Source organism: Canis lupus, chromosome 11 (assembly GCF_003254725.2).
Source record: "Canis lupus dingo isolate Sandy chromosome 11, ASM325472v2, whole genome shotgun sequence".
Lineage (NCBI taxonomy): Eukaryota > Metazoa > Chordata > Mammalia > Carnivora > Canidae > Canis > Canis lupus.
In genome coordinates, this window is record NC_064253.1 from 20788539 (window position 1) to 20814264 (window position 25726).

The 25726-nt window shown below is 46.8% G+C and overlaps 1 protein-coding gene across 6 annotated transcripts in view; it reads right to left on the bottom strand.

The window, feature by feature from the left end:
• FSTL4 (follistatin like 4) overlaps positions 1 to 25726 on the bottom strand; it is a 398360-nt gene that overhangs the window by 6564 nt on the left and 366070 nt on the right. For 4 of the 6 annotated variants that reach the window (XM_025432162.3, XM_025432161.3, XM_035697061.2 and 1 more), the window contains 7 exons: positions 24235 to 24396; positions 23737 to 23871; positions 22710 to 22736; positions 19344 to 19462; positions 14867 to 15016; positions 7828 to 7935; positions 1948 to 2057 (listed from right to left, as the gene is read on the bottom strand). In XM_025432162.3, the coding sequence (XP_025287947.1) occupies positions 1948 to 2057; positions 7828 to 7935; positions 14867 to 15016; positions 19344 to 19462; positions 22710 to 22736; positions 23737 to 23871; positions 24235 to 24396 (811 nt within the window). The remainder of the gene's footprint in view (positions 1 to 1947; positions 2058 to 7827; positions 7936 to 14866; positions 15017 to 19343; positions 19463 to 22709; positions 22737 to 23736; positions 23872 to 24234; positions 24397 to 25726) is intronic. The other 2 variants (XM_025432160.3, XM_049091764.1) reach the window with 2 other exon arrangements.

Below are 25726 nucleotides of genomic sequence, written 5' to 3' on the forward strand. Positions count from 1 at the left end.
GATTCATCTATGATGTCAAACCAAAGGCAGTTGAATTACAAATGCTCCTGGATTTATGCTTTCATCTCCAGCAGTGGTAAAGAAGGAGCCTGGAAGTGCCCTCCACAGCTTCTCCCTCTGGGGTGTCTTCAGATCCGCTTCCCTGAGGAGGTGCCAGCTGGGAAGCAGGGGCCCAAGCCTGACGGGAAAGGCCAGGAGCCCTGATTGCCTGCTGGGAGGATCAGCAGAGGCCAGGGCTCTGCGGTTGTTCCCAGGACTAAATACAGAGTCAGAATGTGAGCAGCCAGTGGGAGCCAACGAGGACACACTTCCCAGGGGGAGCCCTGTGGAGGGGCAGCCTCTCTTGGGGCCCTGTTTACTAGGCCTGTGGGCCGAATCGCCTGCTGCAGGGCGGGCAGCAGACAGCTTTTACCTCTGCAGTCAGACGGCCACAGGCCACGGTGTCACTGCACTGCCCTGCCAGCTGCAGAGCCAGGCTTGCGCTGGAGCCTCTGAGACACTAAAAGAGGGCAGTTCCTTCCGAGGGTTGTTGGGAGGACTGGATCAAACAGGGAGCTGGAGGGGAAGGGCTCAGTAGGTGGTAGCTGCTCACATCTGGACTCGGTGAAAGTCTGCTTTGGAGGTGGGTTGCGAGCTGCAGGGAGACCTGACTCCAGGCAGGATTTGGCTTTGATTTGAGAGCCTCTGCCTAAATCCCTGGCTCAGGGGTGCCTTTCGGTGCTTATGGATACCTAACTGAGCCTCAGAGTGGGGGAAATGCCCTCTTTAAAGCATTCTTAAAGAGCCAGAGCATTGGGGGGCACCTGGGTGGCTCAGGGGTTGAGGTCTGCCTTTGGCTCAGGTCATGATCCTGGGGTCCTGGGATGGAGTCCCACATCGGGCTCCCTGCATGGAGCCTGCTTCTTTCTCTGCCTGTGTCTCTGCCTGTGTCTGTCTCTCTCATGGATACATAAATAAATTCTTTAAAAAAAAAAAAAAAAAGCCAGAGCATGGAAAGAGCAGGAGAGAAGAGCCCACTCTTAAAAGCAGTTTGAATGTAGAAGGCCACACATAGGCAATGTGAAGCCCGTAAGTTTGCTAGACTCCTGGCTGAATTCATGTTCTTTGGGGGGTTTCACCCTTTAGAGCCATCTTAGAAGCTCTTCCCAGGTGCTGTCTATAGGGAGGGGCTCATTAAAGGGCATTTTCATCCTTGGGCCCATAAATGGATGGGCCTAGTTTTAGAAGTCCAGTTTCAGTGTACAAAAAAGAGGTACTACTTGTTGGAGAAAGGGGTTTGATGGCAGACAAAAGAAAGGCATAAAGAGTGCCCCCAAGACCTTTGGCGTCTCAGTGATTTTATGAGGGCAGGCTTTGTCTTCAGCAGTGGTGACTTTACAATAAGTGCTAGGGGTTCTCTAAAATGAATAAGCAGGGGGAGTGGCCAGGCTGGGAAGAGGTTTGCAGTTGAGACCATGACTGCCTTTATTAGGCTGTTCTTCTGGATGGTGATAAACAAGACAACTAGGAGGGCCTGTTTCCCCGCCTCTGCATGGCTGCTCTGGGGCCTCCTGGCCAGGGTTTTAGCTTCTCTGAGTCTCTGTTTCCTCATCTGTAAGAAGGGGTCAACACCACTTTTACTAGTCTGTGTGTGTGTGTGTGTCTAGTAGGTAGAGTGTGCTCCATTAAGCACAGTTGATTCCTTTCTTCTATGGTCCTCATGTTGAGAGTGAGACTTCCTGTCCTCAATGGGCCTCTGAAGGTGGTAGGAGCCTGGGTGCCTTCCTTAACTATGACCATCAAGGACTAGGGATGGTCCATTTCTCTGTCCCCTTACGAGGGAGCCCAAGGCCAGCTCAGGAGGAGTGGGAGAGACAGAGACGAAGGTCTTACAGTGGGCAGATGTAGCCACATGTAGGGCTGAGCTGAGTTATGGGGGAGCTTTGGGACACTGCAGGCCCGTCTCACCTGATATGGTTGATGATGAGGTTTGTTGGAGGAATAAAGAAATCGTCCACTCCTGCAAAAGGTGTGCGGATAAGGTGCTGGCCCTGGCCAGTGCTGGCTTCTGTGATCACCTACAACACAGAGCAGAAGTCCTCATGAGGGTCCACCCAAGTAGGGGCGGGAAATCTGGAAACATTTGCATGTGCTAGTAGGGACCCTTAGCAGACAGGCTGCTTGAGAGAGATGGGGGTGGTGGTGGGCAGGAGCAGAGTGGGAGCTACTTGGGAAGATCATACTCAGGGACTCATCCTTCTGGGGAGAGGAAGTGTTGGGACAGATGTGAACGCCTGAATCATGCCTCCTGCTCAGGCAGGCCTGACCCTAACCATAAGGTACACTGTCAGCCCCCTGATAGCATAGCAGGGACCATGTTGGGGCTTTCCAGAGAGGTCTCCAGAATAGAAAGATCAATCTGCTCAGAGATCATCTCCCTTAAAACTCAGAATCCCATCCAGGTCACCCTGGGAAAAGAGGGAGAGAGCTTTTAAATCACGAAAAAGTTAAATGGTGGAGTGATTTACTGGGTGGAGTGATTTACTGGTTCTGTATTTTCCTTTGGTGCCAGGTGCCTGGGCCCGTTTGTTGGGAATCTATCCTGTACTGCTCACAGAGGCGTTTCTCTGGGAAATGTGACTCCAGAATTTACTGGAGAAAGCAGGAATCCTGCAGAAATGCCATTCAAAGATGCTGCTCTTGCCATTTAAGCGCCTTGCAATTAGAATGCTGGGGATCGGGTCCAGTTGCAGAAAGGACCTGCTGTGAGAAATCAAGAACCAGGCACTGGCTTTTGTACAGATTGGGAGTGACAGCACCGTTGCCTCTGTTTCCCTGAAGGTAACACTTGATCCCCTGTGGCGTTGGCAGGAGGTGGCTGCAGCCGCTCTCTGGTGTGTAGAGGCCCTGCTGGGTCTGTGTCGGGGAGGAGCATGCCGGCAATGCAGCACAGAGCCCCGCGCCGTCGGGATGCCAGGTTTGGAGGTCCTGCCAGGAGGCCTCCTGCAGTCGGGCTGAGCATCTGCCCCTCGGCTACCACTGCCTTGGGCATAGGCCAGAGATGTGGGCCGGCCAGCCTGGGTCCCCTTGCCTCCTGCAGGTGCTCATCAGTCCCCAGTTCTAGGCCAGGGTCCTGAAAGGAGGGTGACCTGCAGCCAGATGAGGAGCTTGGCCGGCTGGTGGACCATTCTGGCTGAAAGGCCACAGGTGAAGCAGAAGAGGGGGAGCTAGCGCCTCAACACAGAGCTGAGACACTTTTCCTTATCTTGACATTGTGGCCGATGAGGGGTCTAGCCTGAGGCGGAGGACGGTGTCTCTTGGGGCTTTGTGACTCAGGAGGCCTGGAGTTCTGGACGTTCTTACCTTTTAAGAATAGGACTGCCTTCTGGCTCTTACTTTTATGGGAAAACAAACAACACGTGGCCTGCCTCCTGAGGCAGGGTTGAGGCCTTTCCCAATTGTGGTTCCCTTGCGGGCTGCTAAAGCGGGCAGGATGCTCGATCGGAATGACGAGGCCTGTGATTGTTAGCCTCGGGGCAGCTCCACAGTTGTAACATTGCATTAGGTTATTTTTCTGTGGTTTTTTAAAATGGCCAAATGACACTTTCGTGGCAAGTGCATGGGGGAAAAACTCCTAAGTTGGGCATTAATACCAGCCTGAGGAAACAGGGGAAAATGTTAGAGAATTCCAGGAAGCCATATGATCCCTGTTTGAGATCAGGCCTGTCATTTCAGCTTCTAATAGAGATGGAAAATTATAGGCTGTCAGCGGTCAGTGTCATTCACGCTTCACCACGCTGACACCCTATATTCAGAGGTTACTTCATCAAAACGCAGCACTGCGGGCCATTGAACTGATGTGCGCCACCGCCTCATTGCTCTGACAAGTCTTGACTTCCTTCTTGGCCTGGCATCCTGGGACTAGTGGGCAAATGAATGATACGGAGGATTCAAGGGGACACCAAAGTTTCCTAAACTGGCTGCTGAGGGAAGTAGCTTCATTTCTAGAAACACCTTCAAGTGGTCCCAGCAAAGTTTTGTTTAACCAGCTCCTGAGTGTTGGATATTGAGAAACATCCAAGTGTTGGAAACATCCAAGAAATATCCAGTGTTGGATATTATTTTTGGCTTTGCCCGTAGAAACTGTGCAGAAACACATGATGTAGCTAATTTTTTGTCCATGTCCATGATCATGGCCTTTGGGTGGGTTGTGAAAAGTCAGGTTGCTGGATGCAGACTCACTGCTTTGAGGCTTTTGGTTCTCATTTCCAAGTTGGGTACCACAGGGCCGTGCCACTTGACATTCCCAGGAGTGTTTGCAAGTAGCAGTTGCTTTAGCCCTCACCCACAGTGATGAAGGCAGGTTCTTCAATCTGTTCACTCGTCAAGGCCTGGTTTCTAGACTTTGCCCTTGTGACGGTGGACATCGTGGTGTAATTCCCGATAGTAACCAACATGCTTTTTGTGTTTGGCCATTTAGGCAAAATTTGCTCTTGGTTTTGGGGCAAGAGTATTCATTAAGAAATTTCCTTTTTACGCATGTTTTTGGATATTTTTTATTAAGAATGTCTGCTGTATTTAATTAAATGCTTTCTCAGCATTTCTTGAAAATATCAGTTTTTTTTTCTATTTTCATTTTTTTTGTGTTAAGACAATATTGCCTGATTTCCTCAAAGTGAGCCATCATTGTATCCCGGGACTTTGTTCCCTGCATTAAGGTGCATTGCTGGACTCTATTTTTAATACCATATTGACCATTTTGCTTCTGTATTCATCAGTGAGCTGAGTCTATAGCTTTATTTTTTTATACAAATTTTTACAGCTTTTATAATTAAAATGAGGGTGGCAATTTAAGACAAAGAAGCTGTACATTTCCCTTCATGGGGTCTGAGACAGTTCAAATAATATTAAAATTATAGTTCGAAGGTTTGATAAAATTCAGCTGTACACTTTTTTTGTGGCAGCTCTTTAATCTTTTCAAAAACCTGTAATTATTGTTCTATGTCAGGCTTCTGTTTCCTTAGGTTGGCTTTACTCCCAAGGGTGGGGGTTCGAACTCAAAACCCTGAGATCAAGAGCCTCTGTTTTATTAGGTCAGTTTTTTTTCCTACAATTTGCAAGCAATCATTCACTTCTAGGTTTTAAAACTTTCTGCCTCAGAGTTGTGATGTATTATTTTCCAAGTTTTTCTATCCTCCTTATTTGCAGTGACACTCTCTTCCCACCTCCTCATTATGTCTCCCTTTCTCAAGCTTGTGAAGGATTTCTGTTTATCTCTTTGTCCTGTTTTGTTTTTATTCATTTCCCAGTCTTGTTCCTTCTTACCACTCTCTTCTTATTCTCATTTCTTAACACAAGTACTTCTTCTGTGGGCTTTTAAGACACAGGTACTCTGGGTGCCCACCCTTCTCCATCTCCCATCATTCTAGATGTCTAAGAGTCACTTTATCATTGCTTTTGAGACAGTTTGTAATTTCCCTTGTAATTTCCTTTTTGATCCATAGTTATAAAGGAGTGTTTTCTTACTAGGTCATTTTAATTATTTCTAATTATCAGATACTGCTGCCTATAACGTCTACTTTTACAGGATTTGTTTCCCTTGTGGTTAATGATACACTTGTGTGGATGTGTGAAAAAACAGTTTTGCAGATGCAACGTTTATATTATAAGCAAGTGGTGTCATTACTCAATTTTCCCATGTTATTCTTTCATCTTATTTGTACAATTTAAGTGCATTTTAAGTCAAGTTTTCCTTTATTTTTAATCACTCTTGTTTGAGGCATTTCATTGTTAATGGTGCCTGGTATCTCCTGGTGGCTGTTAAGCACACAGTATCTCTCTCTGTTTGCTGTTTCTAGTGCTTTCAACCATAAACCCTACCTTGCCTGATAACGAGGGGCATTGTGAATACATACTTGTTCATCAGTCCTCACTATTCCTGCCCCTTTAAATTCAACCTTTTATTCTCTTTATTGCATGTGTGTTTCTCATAGACAAGTTCTAGTTTGCTTCCTTCCTAACCCAGTCTGATTATCTCTGCTGTTCAGAGGAATCAGTTTGTCATATTTGGAATAATGAGACAGTCTCTTCCCAGCTGCTACTTTCCAACAGCATTCTCTGAACCTTCCCTTATCCCAATAAGGTATTTCTAAGTAGTTTTACTCCCTCTCCTTTCCTCCACTCCCTATGCTTACTTTGACTGAAATAATTTATCTTCCACTGCAGACTGGTATCAGGATTTCTCATTGAGTGTCTCTCTCTTAATCCAGACATCCTTATTTAGCACTTATTACCATTTCCAGAGAGTCTGTCCTCATCCGTCTTACTTCTCTGGGTTCATTCTTTGCAACTGTCTCCTCCTTCTCTTTCTTCATCTCAATGTCTCTCATCTGGTTCATCTGGTGTTTGTCTGGGATCTTTCCTCAATTCTGTTCCTCAGAGAGGGCAGGAGAGTGATGCACTCTCTGAATTTCTTGCACATAGGGTTTCTTTGGTCCTGCCGGGGCTGGGAATAGGACTCTTGGATTTCAGCCCTGTAGATTCCATGGTCTGCCAGCTGCTGTGGCAGGTGAGAAACCCAGTGCCAATCCAAAGTTTTTTCCTTTATAGATAACCTAGGAAGCCATGCATTTTTTAGCTCATCTGCAGTAAATTAGGAAATTTTTGTCATATTTGGTTTCAGAAAAAATTTTTTTTGGTGGCTCCTCCCCTTGAATTACTACTGGAGAGGCTTTCCTGGAGCTGCCAGAAGTACCAATAAAAGTTATTTCCCTGGGCTCATGCTCTGCTGTGAATGACCTTTATTCAGGCTCATAGACTCTCTAATGGGGATTTTTCATCAGCTCACTGGGGCCCAGGCTGATGGCATCCATCAAATGACAATAGTCTCAGCTTATAGGAGGTAAAGCAGTGTCTACCCCCTGGCCCACCAGTGGAGAGGCAGGCAGGCAGGCGGCCAGTCCCCTGGTGGAAGCTTCCGTAGACCCAGATGCCCCTTCCCTCTTCCCAATCTTGAGAACAGAGTGAACTTGGCTCCCTCTGTAGTCCTTCTCAGCTGGGGTTCTGAGATAATGAAGCTCTAATGTCTGGAGGCATCCAGTGTATGAAACAGATTAGCTTCTCTCCTGTGCATCTAGAATGGTTCTATGTAGATCTCTGGGAGAAATCAGGCATTCAAATCACTTTTTAAAGGGCTTAATCCTCTAGCATTAGAGGCTGTCTCATCATCCCTGATGAGAAAGGCAGAGGCAGGCACACTCAGCACAGGAGTGTTGACCTTCTCTGACTGGTGGACAGGGGAATCCCACAGTGCTCCTGGGCCCAAACTGTTTCCAAGAGGCAGTGCAGTTCAGTGGCTGAATATTGGGCTGCAGAGCTTTGCTGCTGGATTGGACCATGGGCACATTACTGAATGTTTCTGTGCCCTAACGTACTGTAAGCACTCAGTAAAGGTGCTTCCATTTATGAGCACGATTGTGCTACTTTTCCTTCCTTATAGGCCCACATCTAGCATATGCTTTGACACTGTTCCTAGCCTGCTGAGCCTGAGGTGAGGAAAACCTTGGTTCAGGAGACACAGAGCCTGGGAGCCACATTCTGGTTGTCCTGACATCAGAATCTTATCCATCATCAGTATTATTGTCCTTAAAGGTAGGCCTGGCTGAAGATACTCTGCTAATGGTCTGTGAGGGGCTTTGGCTCAAGGCTGTTTCCTAATCCCTCCTCAAGCCATGATGGATACGTTTTGGATAAATGTGATTAGCTACCTAGGGAAGCAAGAGACATGTATTAGGGACAGTGTCCTTTGTTTCCATGGGGGTGATGTTGGTCTCCGTGTGTTCAACATACCTGGAGGCTCGGGTGGGACTTGTGTATGTCCCCCCAGCTCAGGACCCACACTTGGTCATGAGACTTGTCATAGGACAGCTTAGCTGGCAGAGGGTCCACACCTATGGACTTGAAAAAAAATACAAGTGGGTCATCATTATGAGAAGCTGACACGGTCGTTTCTGGGCTTTGTATACAAGACCATCATGCCTCAGGGAGAGGAAAGCCAACCTAGCAGCCATGGCACTGAGCCTGCTTGGGAACCCAGGGCATAAGCCTCCCTTCTGGGTTTGTCTTTAGGGTCATAAAATTCTTGTCAGTAATTTAATCCCTTTTAAAAAACTTCTTGCATGTTTTACTTAACGGGACCCTGGCCATCTTGGCAAAAGCCCAAACCCAGAGGCTTTACGCTTTCCACTCAAGAATCAGCTGCAGTGTACTCTGGCTACTGCTCCCAGGAGCATCTGGGGCCTCTAGAGCCCTCAATGTCCTTCTCCAGGCTGAGATTCTGGTGAGGTGGCCCTTCCTCCTGTGCCAGCTGAGTCTGACTCTGAGATCATCTCTTAGCTTTGCTTCTACCTGTACATCCTTCCACTGGCGTCTCTGGGACCCACACTCTAGAATCAGGCAGACATTGTTTGTTGTTTTTTTTTTTTTTTACTGCTATAACTGAAATTCTGCTACCCTTGGAGAAGACAGCCTCCCTGTGGCCCTCTCCAATGCTATTGTTTACTACTTCTTTATAACGTAGCTTTATTAAGTTCCAAAAGTCTCTTCCATTAGGTTCACAGCACTGGACTAGGACCCCTGCTCATCCTATCATTCTCTAGCCACTCCCTTTGTTAACCGATGTCAGCCTTCTGGGGGGTAAAACCCATCTGTACCCACTGGTCAAAACCTCTCTGAAGAATTGTCTGTGGAGTCTATGAATCTACTTTCTTTAATATTCCCATCGAGTTTCTGTCTTCATTATTCCACTGACCTGCTCCAGACCTTTGTGTCAGATTCAGAGATCACTTTGTGATCCTCCTTTCGGACATTTTAGCAAGATTCTACATGGTACTGTTCCCTTCCAGAAATGTCTTATTCTCTGAGCCTCTCATACCCCAAGCTTCTCTTCTCATTCTGACTGGTGAATGCTGGCATGTCTCAGGTCTTCATCTTTGACCTTATTCTGTCTACATCCTTTCTCTGGCTGAGTTCATCTAATTCCATGGCCTCAGATAACCTGCTGTACTCTGATGACTTCAGAACTCATTCCCCTGTTCATGACTTCCACAAATACAAAACTGAACTCTTGATCTTGCCCCTCTCTGCTCACATATATTTCTTCTCCATTGATTACCATCTTTGAATTTCCCTTTCACTTTCTTGCTCTAATTAAAAGCCCCTGAAGCCTCTTCCTACATTCATAAACTGCGATGTTCACTGCCTTCAGCTACTCCTCCTTGTTTCCAGCATTTCCTAGCTTCCTGGTTGCTTCCCTTCATTTGCTAGAGGCTTCAGGATCTGGCATGTTCTCCTTGTACCCAGGACTTCTTAACCCCACCAGCAGTAATACCATCTTGACAATGTCTCTAGTTTCTTGGTCTCTCTCTTTTAAAAACCCTCTTGATTACACATTATCTTCTAGCTACCCCATTTGCCTGCCCTCTTCACAGTAAAATTTCCCTAGTGTTTAGACTGTAGCCACCTCTCTCCTTTCTATTTACACTTCTCCTATCATAATTCATATTCTCATTCTGAAGTTGGTGTAGAGTTAGGAGACTGAAGAGCTAAACCAGTAATCTCAAATTCAAAACAGAGTTCTACAGTCTTAATATACTGAGGAGCAAAGAAAGATATGGAGGGGGAAAGATACTGAAGAACATACCAGGCTCTCAGTTAAAAACCTAGGCTGACCTCTAGGTCTAGGAATGAATCAAAGCAGAGTACGCCTTAAAAAACTTCATGTCGTGGGCGGGGGGTGGGGGTGACTGGGTGACGGGCACTGAGGTAGGCACTTGACGGGATGAGCACTGGGTGTTATTCTATATGTTGACAAATTGAACACCAATAAAAAATAAATTTATATAAAAAAAAACTTCATGTCAGGGCATCTGGGTGACTCAGTAGTTGAGCTTCTGCCTTTGGCTTAGGTCATGGTCCTGGGATTGAGTCCCATATCAGGCTCCCTACAGGGAGCCTACTTCTCCCTCTGCCTCTCCATGTCTCTCATTAATAAATAAATAAAACCTTCAATTTAGTCTTGATTCAACTTAGTACTTGGTTAAAGCGACTCATTGTCTACTCTCTCTGGCTAGCAGAGGAAAGGGTAAAGTCTCTTTGGTGGTTGAGAGCTCTCTCAAGTCTATCTTTTTATATATGGAATGCTAAGCATTTAAAAAATTACTAGGCAGTACAAGATATAGACTATATAACTAAAAACTATTAAAAATACAAAAGAAACAGACCCACAAATGATTCATAAAAAGATAATTCTACTTATGTATATAAATTTGTAATTAAAAATAAATGCAATACCTCAGATTAAGAACTCAATAGGTTAAATCCATATTAGGCATATCAGAAGACAGGACTAGTGAACTGAAAGACAAGTTGATAGAACATACTAACATTGAAGCACAAAGAAACAAAAAAGGATGGAACGAAAGAGTAAAGGAGACATGTAGCACACAATGAAAATGTCTTTTTTTTTTTTTTAACCAGTTTCCAAAGAAGAGAGAATTCCAATCTGATGAAAGGTATCAGACCACACATTCAAGAACCACTAAAACTTTCAAATCAGAATAAATACAAAGAACATCCCCCTGGGCACATCATCGTAAAATTGCTAAAGATCAAAGAATCTGGAAAGTAGAAGAAAAACGATACATGACCTTCCAAAGGGTGACTGACAGTTGACCCACTAACAAAACAATGGAAGACAATGGAACCGCATCTTATAACGCTGAGGATAATTGCCACAGTAGAATTCTATATCAGTGAAAACAGTCTTTAAAAGTAAAGGGCAAATAAAGTTCTCTTCAAACAAACAAAAACTGTGAGAATGTGTTACTAGCAGATGTGCAGTAAAAGAACTATTAAAAAAAAGTCCTTAGTCACAGTGAAAATGATCTCAGATGGAACTGTGTACTTTAGGAAGGAATAAGGAGCAGTGAAAAAAGTAAATATGTGGGCGAATATAAATGACTATCAACTGTACAAAGTAATACTAAGCTCATGTGGGATTCAATTATAAACAGACTTAAAATTCATTCCTACAATCATGCAAAAGGCAGGAGAGGAGTTAAAGGAGTTACTGTTGTACTGTTGTTTGATCACTACCGAGGAAGTGAAGTCATAAATTATATGGGACTGTATGGAGGGAAGGAGGCAGGTTATAATCTGAGGTAGTAATAGCAATAATAGAATAAAAATATTGGACTAATCCAAAAGACAGTAAAAAGGAGAAAAAAGAACAAACAGGTAGGTCAAATAAAAAACCCAGTAAGATGATAGATTTATCTATTATCTACATCATTAATTGCATTAAATATAAATGGAGCAAATGATCTAGGTAAAAGATCAAGATTATTATACTAGATAAAGGCCAAAACCTAAACACATGTAACTTTATAAATGGACATAGAAAAGTTGAAACTGAAAGGATGGCAAAAATACAGCACGCTAACACTAATCAAAAGAAATCTGATCTGTCTAGACTAGTATTAGACAAAAACAGACTTTCAGGCAAGAAGCACTGCCAGAGATAGAGATATTTTATAAGAATGAAGAAAACTTCGCCCTAGGAATTCACTACATTTTTAAAGCAAAAATGGATAGAATTTAGATAAACCTCTAATTGCAGGGTGAGACTTCAGCACACCTCTCAGCAGCTAATAGTGGACAAAGTGAAAAATCACTTAGAAGATCTGAACAATGCAGTGAACAAACTTGACATAACTGACATATATACAGAATACTGTACCTAACATTGGGACACACCTTCTTTTAAAGTGCAAATGAACATTTTTATCCACATTGATCCTAAGTTGGGTCATAAAGCAAGCTTCAATGAGTTTCAAAGGGTTGAAATTATTCAGAGTATGTTCTCTGGCCAGAAAAATCAATAACAGAAAGTCTTCTGCCCAACTGGCCTGGAGAAGCCACAATCCTGCTTATGTCCCAATTTCCCCTACAATGAGTGTGCACCAGCGCATCACTGGGAGGAAAAACCACAACCCTGACCACTGGTCTCACTTTCTATTTATATCCACCATCCTTCAGCAGGCCTTTACATTCACTCAGCAGTCCTATCACCGTGCCCTGCTCAGTTCAGTCTCAAATGCACCCTTCACCTCTCTCCTCAAACCTCCAGGGTTGGGGATAATTTCCCCTCTTATTTCACTGGGAAAATACAAGCAACCACAGGAGATGTTCATCCGTCTACCACCAACTGTAACTGTCACCTCTTTGTAAGTGTACCTGAATATTTTCCATTTCCTTCTGTTTTATGAAAGAATGTGCTTTTATCTACAGCTAGCAGGTCTACTTCTCTGCCCTGGATTCCAATGACTCCTGCTTACTTCAATGATGCAGAAAAAAGGGAACGTGTGGAAGGTTTTTTTTTTTTTTTAATTTTTAATTTTTTTTTTTTAGCATTACACACATACCTATATACATATAAATGTTGTAATGTCACCTATTCTAAAAAAGCTTCTTCAGTATGCTCTTCTACCCACTGCCTCATTTGACACCCTTTACTTATATTTAGAGCAAACCCCCTCAAATTGGTTGTCTGTATTCACCATCTCTATGACCTCAAGCTTGTATTCCACGATCATTTTATCTACTCCTGCCAAGGTGATCCATGTGATACCAAATCCAGTGACTGACAGTTGACCCACTAACTGGTTGATTCTTAGTCTTCATGACACACAAACGCTCTCAGCTATATCTGACATCACTGACCACAAAGTCTTCCTTAAAACACTTGTTTTTTTGGTTCCTGGAATCCTCAACCCCCTTCCCCTCCCCAATTTTCTTCCTACCTTTCAGACTGCTCTTGCTTGGTCTTTTTGTTGGCTGCTTCTCTCCTTCCGGATCTTTGTGTGTTGGAGTGCTTTAGGGCTCTGACCCTGACCTCTTCTCCATCTGTACTACCTTCAGTGATTTCATCCACTTCTCTGGATCTAAGTTTGTATGGTGATGATACTCACACTGACATCTCTGACCTAGACGTCCTGTTGGACTCCAGATCTGTTTATCCAATTGCTTATTTGATAGCTCTACTTACATTTTTGTTTTCATTTTTTTTTAAACATTTATTTAGAAAGAGAGAAAGAGAAACAGTGAGAGTGCAAGCAGAGAGGAAGGGCAGAGGGAGAGCAGCAGATCTCCTGCTGTGCATGGAGCCTGATGCAGGGCTTGATCCCACAACCTTGAGATCATGACGTGAGCTGAAATCAAGAGTTGGATACCCAACTGACTAAGTCACACACGTGGCCCAGCTAACATTTATTTTTATTTTTATTTTTTTCCAGCTAACATTTATAAATAGCAGTTTACACTTGGCAGGTCTAAACCCAAATTCCTAATTTTTCTGTCTTCCTGATCCATGGCCTGCATGTCTCTGCCTTGCCTGAAGTCTCTATACAGTACACTGGTTTCCTATTGCTATGATAACCTATTACCACAAACTTAGTGGCTTAAAACAACACAGATTTAATTCTCCTACAGTTCTGGAGGCTGAAAGTCCAAAATTAATTCCATTGGGCTGAACAAGGGTGTCTGCTGGGCAGTGCTCTTTCCAGAGGTTCTAGGGGAGGTGTTTACTTGACTTTTTCCAGTCCCTATAACTGCATTTTTTGGCTTGTGGTCCCTTCCCCATCCTAAAAGCCAGCAGTACCCTAGTGTGCTTCAGTCCTTACACTGCCTCCTGCTCCTACCCAGCTACATTTCTCCCTGCCTCCCTCTGATAAGGGTACTTGCATGTTCATCGAGGTAGGGTTCACCCAGGTAATCCCAAGTAACAGTCCATTTAGACAACCTTAATTTAATCCTATCTGCAGAGTCCTATTTGTCCAAGAAGGTGACGTTCATTGGTTCTGGGCATAAGGAAGTGGATATCTTGGGGGCCATTATTCAATCCACCACTTACAGTAAATGGCATCACCATTCTACAGTTCCTCAAATGAAAAAGCCCGTAAACGACCTGATGTCCCTCTCTCAAAACTTATATTCAACCCAGCAGAGAATCTTTCCACATTTAAAACCTGTCAGGAATCTGATCAGTTCTTACCACCTCCACGGCTGTCTGCATTTCTTGCGTGAATTATTTCAGTAGCCATGACTCTGCTCTGCTTTGCCATCGGTTCTAAACAGAGCCTGACTTTTTAGTAATATAAGTCAGATTAGATCACTCCCTGGATGAAAAGCTTTCAGCGGCTTGGGCTGTGATTTACCTCTACCCTCACCATACCCCGCTCTCCCCGCTTCTCACTGTACTTCAGCCCCCACAGCCAGCCCTCTGCTCTCACACTGGGAGGCCCACTGGGCACTTAGATCTCAGAATCTGTTTACCTCAGAGCAAGAGCCAATTAAAAATAGTCTACCAGGGGCACCTGGGTGGCTCAGAGGTTGGGCATCTGCCTTTGACTCAGAGTGTGACTCTGGGGTCCCGGGACGGAGTCCCACATGCCTGTGTCTCTGCCTCTTTCTCTCTCTTATGAATAAATAAATAAAATCTTAACAAAACAAAACAGTCTTCCAGTTCCTCTCTCACATTTGACCTGTAAATAACTCTTAGAATTTACAGTTCTCTAACACTCTGATTTATGGCCTTTTCAGTCTAGAATCTAAATTCTGGGGCTTTACTGCTCATTCATGACTGTTTTTCAAGACCCCAGAACAGCGCTTGGCACATAGTAGCTGGACATGAATCTTCTTTGCTCTCCCGGCCCTCAATCTGACTGCCTCTCAGAGGAGCTGGGCAGGGTGCAGAAAGCCAAGAGGAATGTAACAAGCTGTGCCCCAGAACCAGAAGCCCCCCACTGCCCCCTCCCTTAGAGAGATGTACCTGTAGAACTTTCTGAGCTTGCACATCCACCACGAGGACTCTGTTCAGTGCTGGTTGGGCCACGTAGATGTACCGGTGTCGGATGTTCACTGCCGAGGCCCACTGGCATGGCTGGGTGGCATTTCTTTCCCCTTGGGGACAGATTTCTTCCTATAAAGGAGATAAGCTGCCATATATCTTCCTAATCCCTTGCTCCCCACTGCCATGCCTGAGTTCCCTCTCTCTTCACCCTCCCCTGTCCCTCTGTTCCTTCTCCAGAATCCACAAACCTGACACATGAGCCCTCCAACATCACCTGCTTTTAACATTCACCTTTCACCTGCTCTTACTCGTGAGGCTGTAACTCCCTCTGTGTGATTTTTTACCGGCAGCCACAGGCCTGCTTTCTTCCCCTTTGTGTGCACATTTGCCCCTCTCTGAATCCCCATCAGATAGAAAACTGTTAATGGACAGACTTCCCCAGGAGTGACCTACCCTCTGCTTCCTCACCGCAGGGTCGGCACCGTTCCCACCAAGCTCAATACTCTGTACTTCTCAGTTATTAAATTAAACCTGTGCCACTTCTTTATTTGAACTTGGGGCATCATCTGACACTGTGCTAGTCCTTGCTTCCTTCCCCCTGCCACCCCACCACAGTGGCTGCTCCTTCTCTGTTGCTTGATCCTGCTCAGTTTGCTGATTTCTGTATGTTGGAAAACACAGGGGCCACCGGATGACTTTTCCTCTCCAAAATCCACTCCCGTTGCTGAGCTCATCCAAACCTATCACATCAAATACCATCTATGTGCTTCCCACTCCCAAATTTGTTCCTTTAGTTAGAGCCTCTTCTCTGAACTCCAGACTTATGCAGGCAACCACCTAGCTCTACTTGGCTGTTTGATGTACAACTCCAACTTTAGAGTCCAAAATCATCTCCCAATTTACCTCCTAATCTGGCTCATCCCATTAACAAAATGGCAGCTCTGCTGTTTTACTTCTTTAGACCCAAACCCTTGCAGCCATCTCTGAGTCCTCTTTTTTTTTTTTTTTACTCCTATGCTCAGCCCTCATCCACTGCATCAAAATCCATTTCAGCTTTACCTTCAAAAAACATTCAGAATTTGACTTTGCCTCATTGCTCCCTACCTCCAACACCTTGGCTCAAGCCATACTCTCTGTTGCCTGAGTAACTGGTTTGGAGCATCCAGGATGTACTCCCTGATTCTACCCTGGCCACCCCCACCCCCACCTGTTCTCAACACAGAATCCATAGGCATCACTTTAAGTCTGCCCATGTCCCTCTTCTCAACATGGTCCACTCCATTAACATTCCTTCTCACTCAGAATAGGATCCAAGTCTTCCCTGAAGCCTACAAGGTCCTGTCCACTCTGGCTTTTGCTACTCCTCTGACCTTCAGCTTTTCTTGCCCTTACCCACCATGCTCCATGTACATGGCATGCTTGGTTTTCCTTCCTCATGCCCCCCTCCTGCCCTAGGCCTGGGTGTTCATTGGCCTAGCACCACCGACCTACCTCACTCCTGTATCTTGCTGCATTTGTCATTTGCCACCTGACTTTATGCACTGATTTGTCTACCTCTGTTTAGGCTCTCTTCTGTCACTAGATTGCTCTGTGACAGCAGGCTCTGTGTCCATCTCCTTCACCGTTAGCTCCTTCGCACCTAGTAAAGTGCCTGGCACAAAATGAGGGCAAGTATATTTGTTGAATGAATAAATGAGCGAAAAGGGGGACCTTCTTTTCCCTTACCTTCCATGATACACAGTCTCATGTTTTTCATCATGACATTGGCCCCCTCTGTCTCAGTCTCCTCGTGGTTCCTCTTAGTCTGCCTGTCCCTTAATTACTGCCCCCTGCCCCTGCCCTGCAGGGTTCTGTTCAAGTGTTCAACTCAAACCACTCACACACACCCTTGGTGGTCTTGTCTACTGCCCTGGCTTTAGCCAAGACCCATATGTAGATGGCTCCCAGATCTGTGTCTTTAGTTCAGAACCACCTTCTCCAGTTCCTGCCTGGTTCTCCCACAGCCTCCTCAAACGCAGCCACCCACCCCTGAGCTGCTCCTCTCCTCCATACCTGCTCCTTCTGCTGGCTCTTCATCAGCAGCTGGCCAGCCAAGACCAAGCATGACCATCCCCTTGCTGCTTCCTTCTCCCCTACGGTCTGCCACGAGTGAGTCACCAAGGACTATGGAGCCTCCTAAATCCCTGAGTTTATCTACTTTCCAGTTCTTTCCTAAATGACTGTAATCACTTTGGGGCAGAGCTTTTACCTTCTACCCTGGCCACTACCCAGTATCACATTCAATCCTCACCAACTACCTCAATTCATACGTGAGAAAACAGAGGCTTGGAGGGATTAGGTCACTTGTCTAAAGCCACTCAGCCTACTGAGCGACAGAGGTGGGCTATGAACCCAGGGGTGCCCTGCTCAGAAGCCTGTGCCCTTATCTACTACACGTGAGGCTTCCCACTGCACAGAGTGGATGCCTCACCCAGCAGAGATGCCCGAGAGAAGATGTACCAACTTCCTTCTTGCTCAGCGCTTTAACAAGAGGCTTGCTTCATGATAACCCTCTTGGGAGGTGTTTGGGCATTTTCTAGAGAAGAACACTGTTGTTTGGGGTTGTTCTATAGCTAACCGTGGTCCTGTGCTGCCTGAAAGGTCTGCAGGGCCTGTCTTTACTGTGTCTTATTCTAGCTTCTTAGGAGATGTGAGTTGTGGTTAGGATTTTAGAGATTACCCTCGAGCTACAGATTAGGTTATTGCAAATCTATGAGAATTTAGTGCCCATGTGACAGGGTACAATTATTTAAACCTAACTGCTAGAAATTAACTAGAACCACTCTTTCTTGATGGTTTCATGGCTACTGAGTGGAAGAAAAATTCATCAGGGGTAACACATCTAAAAAAATAATTCATATCAAACAGCCCAGAAAACAGCTGTTCCAGAGCTACAAATGTGAGGAATGCAACAGCCTGAGACACGCCAAAAGCCAGCACAGCAATGCAACAAGGTGGCTGCGGGAACTCACTGGGGCCCTACCCACTTCCACCATGAGCTCCAGCTCCATGCTCACCTGTTCATGCACTGTATGTCCCCAAGCAGAGGGCACGTGGGGGCTTGTAGGGGACTCTTCTGGGTTAATGCCATTGTTCTACCATCAAGTAGCTAAGGTTTTTACCTTATGCAAGTGACCATCAACACAAGGCCAAGTGAGAAACCAATGTGAGGGACAGAGCCCTGGGGTGTGGGTGTGGGAGGAAGCACAGTCTGGAGGACACCTCTGGACAGTTGGGTCTTGGGGGCTACAGGGGTGTTCCTGGAACTGCTGCCAGCCATCACCTCTTCAGCCTCTGTTCATGGTGCATTGCCACTGTGCAGTGGGCTTCATACTTTGTAGCACCTGTGACACTCAGGGCATTCTCATGCTTCATGCTCTCTCCCCTGGTTCCTTAGGGGTCACTGAGAACCTCCTCTATCGACTGGTTGAGAACCTCTTCCTTTTGTAAACTCTGTGATCCTTAGGTTCTGTGACACATGTTCTCCAGGCTTCCTTAAAGCTACTTCTTTTGCCTGCCAGAGAGCCGAGGACTCTCCAGCTCACCACTGCCTTTTCCTTCCCGCTCCCCATCTTCTGGATGTTTCTATGCTTGTGTCCCATGGGCATCTCAAACTCAGGGCATCATAGGGCACCCTCAACTCCTTGAGGAGGAGACAATCTGCTCTGCTTTTGGGATCCCCAGCCCCAGACAGAGAATGAGCTGTATCCCCCTAACCTGCCTCTCTTCCTCTTCCTGAGTGAAGCGCACTGTGCCCCTCCTAGCAAGACCCTGGATTACGCTTGTGGTGCCCGTTGATGTCACCTGTGAATAACACTAAGATACACTCAACTATCCCCTTTGTCACTCCCCCTGGCTTGGCTAGGTCACTACCCTTTCTCACGTGGATGATCACATCCTGTGTACCTGCTTCTTTGCTGGGGCCCTGCACGTGTTCTGAAGCAGCCCCACCATGGCCATGCTTCACTTGAAGGCCTCCAGATGTCCCTAGAACTCTTAAGATAGAACATTAATACTCCTTGGCTTTGACCCCAGTCTATGGTCACCCTAATCTCAGGCACACAGAGTATGTGCAAGTCCCCGGATGTGACGTGACATTTTCTGCTTCTAGTGGCACCTGCTTCTAGTGGCACCTGTTTGGCTGTCTATTCACACTGCTGTCTCCATCCTTTCTCAGTGAACTTGCAGAGCAGAGAAACCCATCTGTAAGCCCTGGGTCTCACCTAGGGCTCTGTGCACGGAAGTCTCAAACAAGGAAGGACACCTTCAACTCTTAGCTTCATGGGTACTTTCTCTGGAGCCTTGGAACACATGTGGAACAACACCACACATAGCAAACAGAATCAGAAATCGAGGGGCACACATGATGTGAGACTGACTTTGAGGATGTTGTCTGTGTCCCAGCACAGACACTTACATAGCTCATGAAGATCTTCTCAGTGGGTTTGAGGTGCCTCTGGATCTCACAGTCCACGGGGTGCAGGATGATGATGCCATCATCGGAGAAGACATAGAACATGTTTCCCACACTGAGGCCTGGGAGGAGCAAACATGGCCATGGTTATGCATCGCCCTCTCAGCAGCTAGACCCCACCCTCCTATCCAGCTGCGCTGCAGGGTCACAGGACCTGCTGGGCACACAAGAAACCTGCGGTTTGGGTGCATGCGGTCCAGGCCCAATGTATAAGTGCAAGTCAGGGTGATGTGAGACGAGCAGGTGGTGTGTGGGCAGCATGAGGACAAAGTGCCGGAGGGCTCTGCAATCCCAGGCTATCCTTCCAGACACGCAACTCTGCCCTAGGGCATCTAGGACTGGCCACCAACACAAGTTTTCAAATATATGACAGTCTTGGCTCTCACATACATTTGATCTTTCCTATTCTGAAGTCAGAGTCTCCCTTGGTTGACTGTTGTCAACTAGTCCAGTCAGATGGCCCAGATCATGCCATAAAAGCAAAGGCTCTTATTTATTTTTTAAAACATGTTTGTCTATAGCACCATTCCCTGGAACATGGCCTAAGAATGCTGTGGCTGGTACTGCTTTGTGCCAGTTAAGTCCTGGCCTGTCGGTGCCAGCAAAGCCCTCCTTAAGGACAGCTGGCTGCCACCTGCCACCTCCGCCTCAGCAGTTCCTCTGTGGCAGCCCCACGTCAGACAACAGGGCGGTGGCCTGGTCATGCCCCCTGCCTGCTCCCACCCCTGCCCAGGTGTGGGCCTCGGGGGAGAAATCTCAGACTAGCAGGGAAGTGGCCTTGGGATGAGCCAGTTCTGCCTCCTTATTATAAAGACATAAAAACCCCCGAGGTCCAAGGAAGGGAAGGGGCTTGGTTGAGGCCACCTGCATTTGTGCCAGAGCAGGGGTCAGGCCCCTGGGCTCTGTGGCATCACCGTACACCTCTCTCTGAGAGGTAAACATGGCAAAAAAAAAAAAAATAGGCAAGGTGTGAGTTCTCCCTTTCTCTCTCCCTCCCTTTATTTCTTGGGAAGTTAGAACATGCAACAGATTTCCATAAATGCTAAGAAAATTAAATATATGAAGAACACGCTCCTTCTTAGCATGCTGAGAAGCCTGGTGCATGGACTTGACTATCTGGCTAAGTTTTTAGTGTTAGAAACCAATACAAGAGGAAATAGGAGCCAGCATTCCAGCTGCTTCCAGTGGCTCTGCAGGCAGTTTTCTGGGCCCTGGGCCCCCAGGAAGTACCAGTGCCTGTGGTTCCCAGTGTGGCCCAAGGTCTCTGATTCCCTGACACAGGGATCTGGGCAGGAGGGGCTCTGGGCAGGAGGGGCTCTGGGCAGGAGGGGCTTGGCCACCGGGAACAACTTGACCCCAGCCTCGCAGAAGCTAGTAGGGCCTGGGAGCGCCCTGCCCAGGCTCCAGTGGGGAGTCCTAGGCGGCTGAGTGCTAGCTGAAGCGGCCGCCCAGGCAGTTCCTGCCTCGGCTCCTGGGGCATCCTAGCTCCTGGCACTACGTGCTCTGTCCCCGTTTATCCTGTCCCAGCGGGGCCTGCCTGTCGATGCTTACCTGGCAAACGTCTCTTGCTCAGACCTATGGGCTGAAGTCCCTGCCAAACTGGAGACGCCAGGGACGGCCTCCTGGGACGTGGATAGCCGAAAGCTAGCAAGGCAAGCTTGAGAGCTCAGGGACTCGATGTGGGCTTGCCACTGTGGCCACTGGTCAGGCTAAGCACAGTGCCTTCCCCATAGCCAGCCACGGATGTGGGCCTCAACAAACGAGTGGCTTCACAGGAGAGCCAGCCTCAGGATCCAGCCCCCCGGAAGGCTCTGTCTGAGCATGGCTTCTCCGAAGGGGGCACGAAGGAGCTTTCCTTGCTGTGGTGAGCCCCCTCACCTCATTTCTCTTGTAGAGACCAGACAATTCCCTGCGGCCTGCCAGCCTGTTTGCTTCGGCTCCTATTGTTTTCCTGCCCCCAGCTTTGGGTTCTAGCTGTGAAGGGTTCAAGTGGCCGGCTATCTGGGCAGCATGGATTTGTTTGCCACTATGCTGTCCCGTGTGAGCGCAGCACCCGCCAGCACCGAGCCTGAAAGCAGCTGGTGCTGGGGGGGCGGGGGGGGGGGGCGGTTCTCAGGTTGGCCTCAAGGTGGGGCCTCTATGGCTGTATTTCATACACCCCAGGGCCTCCTGCATTCTTTGCTGGTCTCCACTTTTGAAACTTGAGCCTCTTTGTCCTGAACTCCCTTTAGGAAATTATCACTTCTTAAAGATACAGAGGGAAAGCTGTGTACCTCAGGGGCCTAGGAGCTGGATCAGGGGAAAATTGTCCATGATGAGTGGCAGTTGCTACAACTTGTCTTTCCAAGGAATCCTAAAGCCTACTGGCATCAGTTCCTCATTTTTCAGGCTCTGCTTCTGTTTTGCTCTCAGACTTACTGGAAGCAGCAGTGCCTGATGTTCAGGAAATTGTTCTGTGTCTGTGTATGCATTCATATGCGAGACTCTAGGCAACGCCAGGGGGAACATTCATGAGGGAAAAATAAGATAGGAAGTAAGCTGGCTTTTAAAGAGGGAGATTTTGTGCTTCACCCTGAAATCACATGGTGCATTCTGCTACTTCTCATACTTCTCCCTGACCCCCCCTGCATCCATGAAACTGCGGAACAGGTTACCTCAAGGGAATCTGAACCCTACTCTGGGCAAATGCACATGCACCCCACATAGTGACTTGGACTCTGTAACCCAGTTCCCATCTGGGCCTGCTATTTTTTGAACCGCATGAAATTGTCAGTACTAGACCATTTTTGATGTATAAAAATGGCAGCTTTTTAAAAGGCCCAACCTAATATGATGGTTTGATACATACAAATTTTAAAAGTCTATTCATTTAAAAATATACCTGTAAATATACATTTACAGAAACCATGGCGGCTGTTTCCTTTGCCATTTCCTCAAAGTAATCACTAAACCCCAATACTAGTATCAGCTCCTAGACAAATGTTGAAGGCCCAGTCCGACCAGGAACCCCTGCCAAGTAGTCTGCTTCAGTGACCATTTCAAACAGCTTTAGATGGCAACTTCCTACTTTTAAGTTCTAATGGACTAGTGCCCATTAAAGGCACTAGCAGGGTTTATATCTGCTTCTCACTGTGCCACTTGAGTTTGACATTGACCTGCTCCCTCCCATCTGATCTTGTAGGCGCACCCCACTTGTGGGGACCATTTGGTATCTGGAAAAGCTGATAGCGGCACAAGGAAATATGGCCCATGATGGAAGCATGAACACAGGTGATCACAAGCACAACACAGAAGGAGCAGGCTTGGTACCTTCCTCTCGCCACAGAATGTTTGCAACTACAGCATCAGAGAATCAGAAAAGCAGGAACATGATTGAGAGAAGGAAAAAAGAACAATGCAATGTCAGCATCTTTATCTTAGTGATTCCATTCATGGATGTACTACTACCTAATCCATCATGTGTGGAGTCCCCACCACCCTCTGCCCCAGCAACAGCACTCTGATAGGATTCTGAATGTGGACCAATGTTTCCAGGTCTCAGGACACTTTTGATTTCTAATCAATCTTTGAAATCAGGATCATAGAAATGAATGGGATCCTCCACTTCTGTGGTTGACAAGGAGCAAGCACCATCTCTCCCAGAGCTCTTGGTTCACTTCTAGAAGCCATATTGATTTTCAGCTAGGATTCCCCTAGGAAGACCATCTGAAACACTTTTGACGGTCTCCTTTGATGATGAAGACTCAGAGTGGAGTCTTTGAACAGGGCAAGAGATCACATCTATCACCTGCGTCCATGGAATCACACCTGCAGAGCAGTGGCTACAAGGGAGGGCACACTTGGCACACTAGGCAGGCTATGATCCCTGGAGCAAAGGTTATGTGTGCACGTGTGCCCAGGCCACTTCCTGGGCCCCAGTGGGACGGCAGCATATGATACAATTATTGAACTGGCATCTAGTGTATCATATAGTGAATGTGCATCATTGGCTGCTGGGTGATAGTATGAGGACTGTGGTCTGTGGGTAAGGCCAGAGATTCTAGTCATAGGGCGAGTAGGAGGCAGACCTGGGGCTAGGGTATGCAAGCTTCCTTGTGGTCTTGGGCGCTCTCTGCTGTCCAGTGAGTTTCCCTGTCTCTGTGTTGTCTAGGTTGCCAGGGAAGGTCTGCTCACCTCTGGGTCCCCTCTGCCCCCAGCTGTGAGCACGGAAGAATATAGGAGTTTACCCCTGTCTTCAGGGGCTCATAGATGGTGGCTGCAGCCCCAGTCAGTTGGTCCTCTTGCACCCAACACCCCCCAACCGGTGCAAGAAGCTCAAAGGCAAGAGTGGACTCACGGGTTTTTCTAGCCGAGTCTTCGATGAAAAGTGAGGAGATATCCTCGTCCACGCCCACTTCGTTTTTGGCAATGCAGGTATATGCCCCTGTGTCTTCATACCGGACACTGCTGATGTGGAGCTCGCTTCCATTGGCTGTGGGAAGGACAGTGCTCCAGATGGTCTGCTCTCAGTTGGGACCTTCCTCCTCCCTCCCATCTCCCTTCTATTCAGAGTGGAGAGGTTAAAAACACAACCCTTCAGCAGGGCTGGGGGCAGCCAATGCTCTTGTTGGGCTGGAACAGCTGAACTAAACTGTTGACCTGGGACCTGATTGACAGCTTATCATCACTGCATTCAGAAAGCCCACAAGACCTGTGTGAGTCCAGATAGCAGGAGAATTTGGGGAAACATTTGTTCACTCCCAACACATCTGACTTAGAAACACTTCCGCTGCTGGGGGAAGTGTCAGCTTGAACTTGATGAGGATAGCAGAAAGGCACTGAGGGCCGTTCTTACCTAATAGGGAGAGCTGTTTCGACATCTGGGTGGAGACATCCATTCCATTTTTCAGCCAAGTGATTCTGGGCATAGGAATGCCCTCTGCATGGCATCTCAGACTGGCTGCCACCCCGGGCTCCTGTGCCTGGGTCTCTGGATACACGCGGATGACTGGTGGCACTGCGGATGAAGTTGGTGCTGGTCAGAGAGGGCCCACACCTGGCCTCAGGCCTGTGTCTGGCCCTGAGACCTGCTCCAGAGGGTGGACCCGGAGGCAACTCTGCTGTTCTCTCTGTAAATAGCTTACAATCATCCTGTTCAGCAACTCAAGCCCTAAAAGAGAGGGCTATAAAATGGACTGTAAGCAATAAATGTGTCAGGCTGTGTGCCCTGTAATTCATGACTTTCGCCATTATTCTAAATATGATCAGAAAGACATCTAGATATTGAATGCTGTTTAGCTGCTACACATAAAGGGCAATAGCCGCTGCACATTTATTTCTGAATGAATAAAATTCAGATATATTATTTCTGTTATCGGAAAGCCATTGGACAGGGGCTTAATTTTTTGCAGGAAGTGCTTCACAAAGCACTTATGATCACTTTCTGGCAGTGCTACTAATTACATCACCACTCTGGGGAAGTCCATTGATTTTCCAGTGGATCATAGTTATTTCTCTACTTCTCACCCCCAGCACCATGGGTGAAAGGCAAGTGTGCCCTCCTTGGCTCAGCTATGAGCCCTGCCAGTCAAGGTCAGCACTGAGGATGTAACCTGGTCCATTCATGGGAAGAACACAGGTGGGTAAGGTATTGGCATCCACTACAGATGGTGAGATGGGGAGGAATGTGGGAGATGTCTGGAGGAAGTGAAGATTGTCTGGAGTATCTTCCCTCTCATCCCTAGCTCTGGGCCCAGGAAGTAAAATAATTATCATTTTCAATGGGATTGAGGGCTCTTACCTATCTATATATTTTACTTTACATACTTCCAAAATGGCTTCCAATTAGCTTATGTAAAGACCCCTGGATGTTAAACTCAACACACCTATTCTGGAAAGGTGGAAGATGGATTCTTCCTTAAATATGTCGCTACATTTTCCCAAAGGTATCTGGAAGCTCCTATTGTCTGATAAAAGAAAGTGTCCCAGTACTTTAGGACAGGGATTTTTCATGGGACCAGAGGTAGAACATGTTGATGCTTATGTAGAAGGAGGTAACACTGTTAATCCTGGAACATGAGCAAGATTTCTAGTGATCTAGCTTGGGAAGGCTGAGGACAAAGAAAAAACTTCATTCCCTTGTTGTGAGAAATGGACTGTGCAACTCCTCTCAAAACTCCTTAGGAGGCTTCTAATCCAATTAACTCAGTCTGAGTTTCAAATCTTTCCTCTGGTTCACCTATGGGGTAAAGCTGGGGGGCTCAGGAGAAAGCCAAATGGACAATCAGCAAAGGGCATGAACCCACCTTCAGAATAGCTCAGAGCTATTTCTGTAATATTGAACTTAG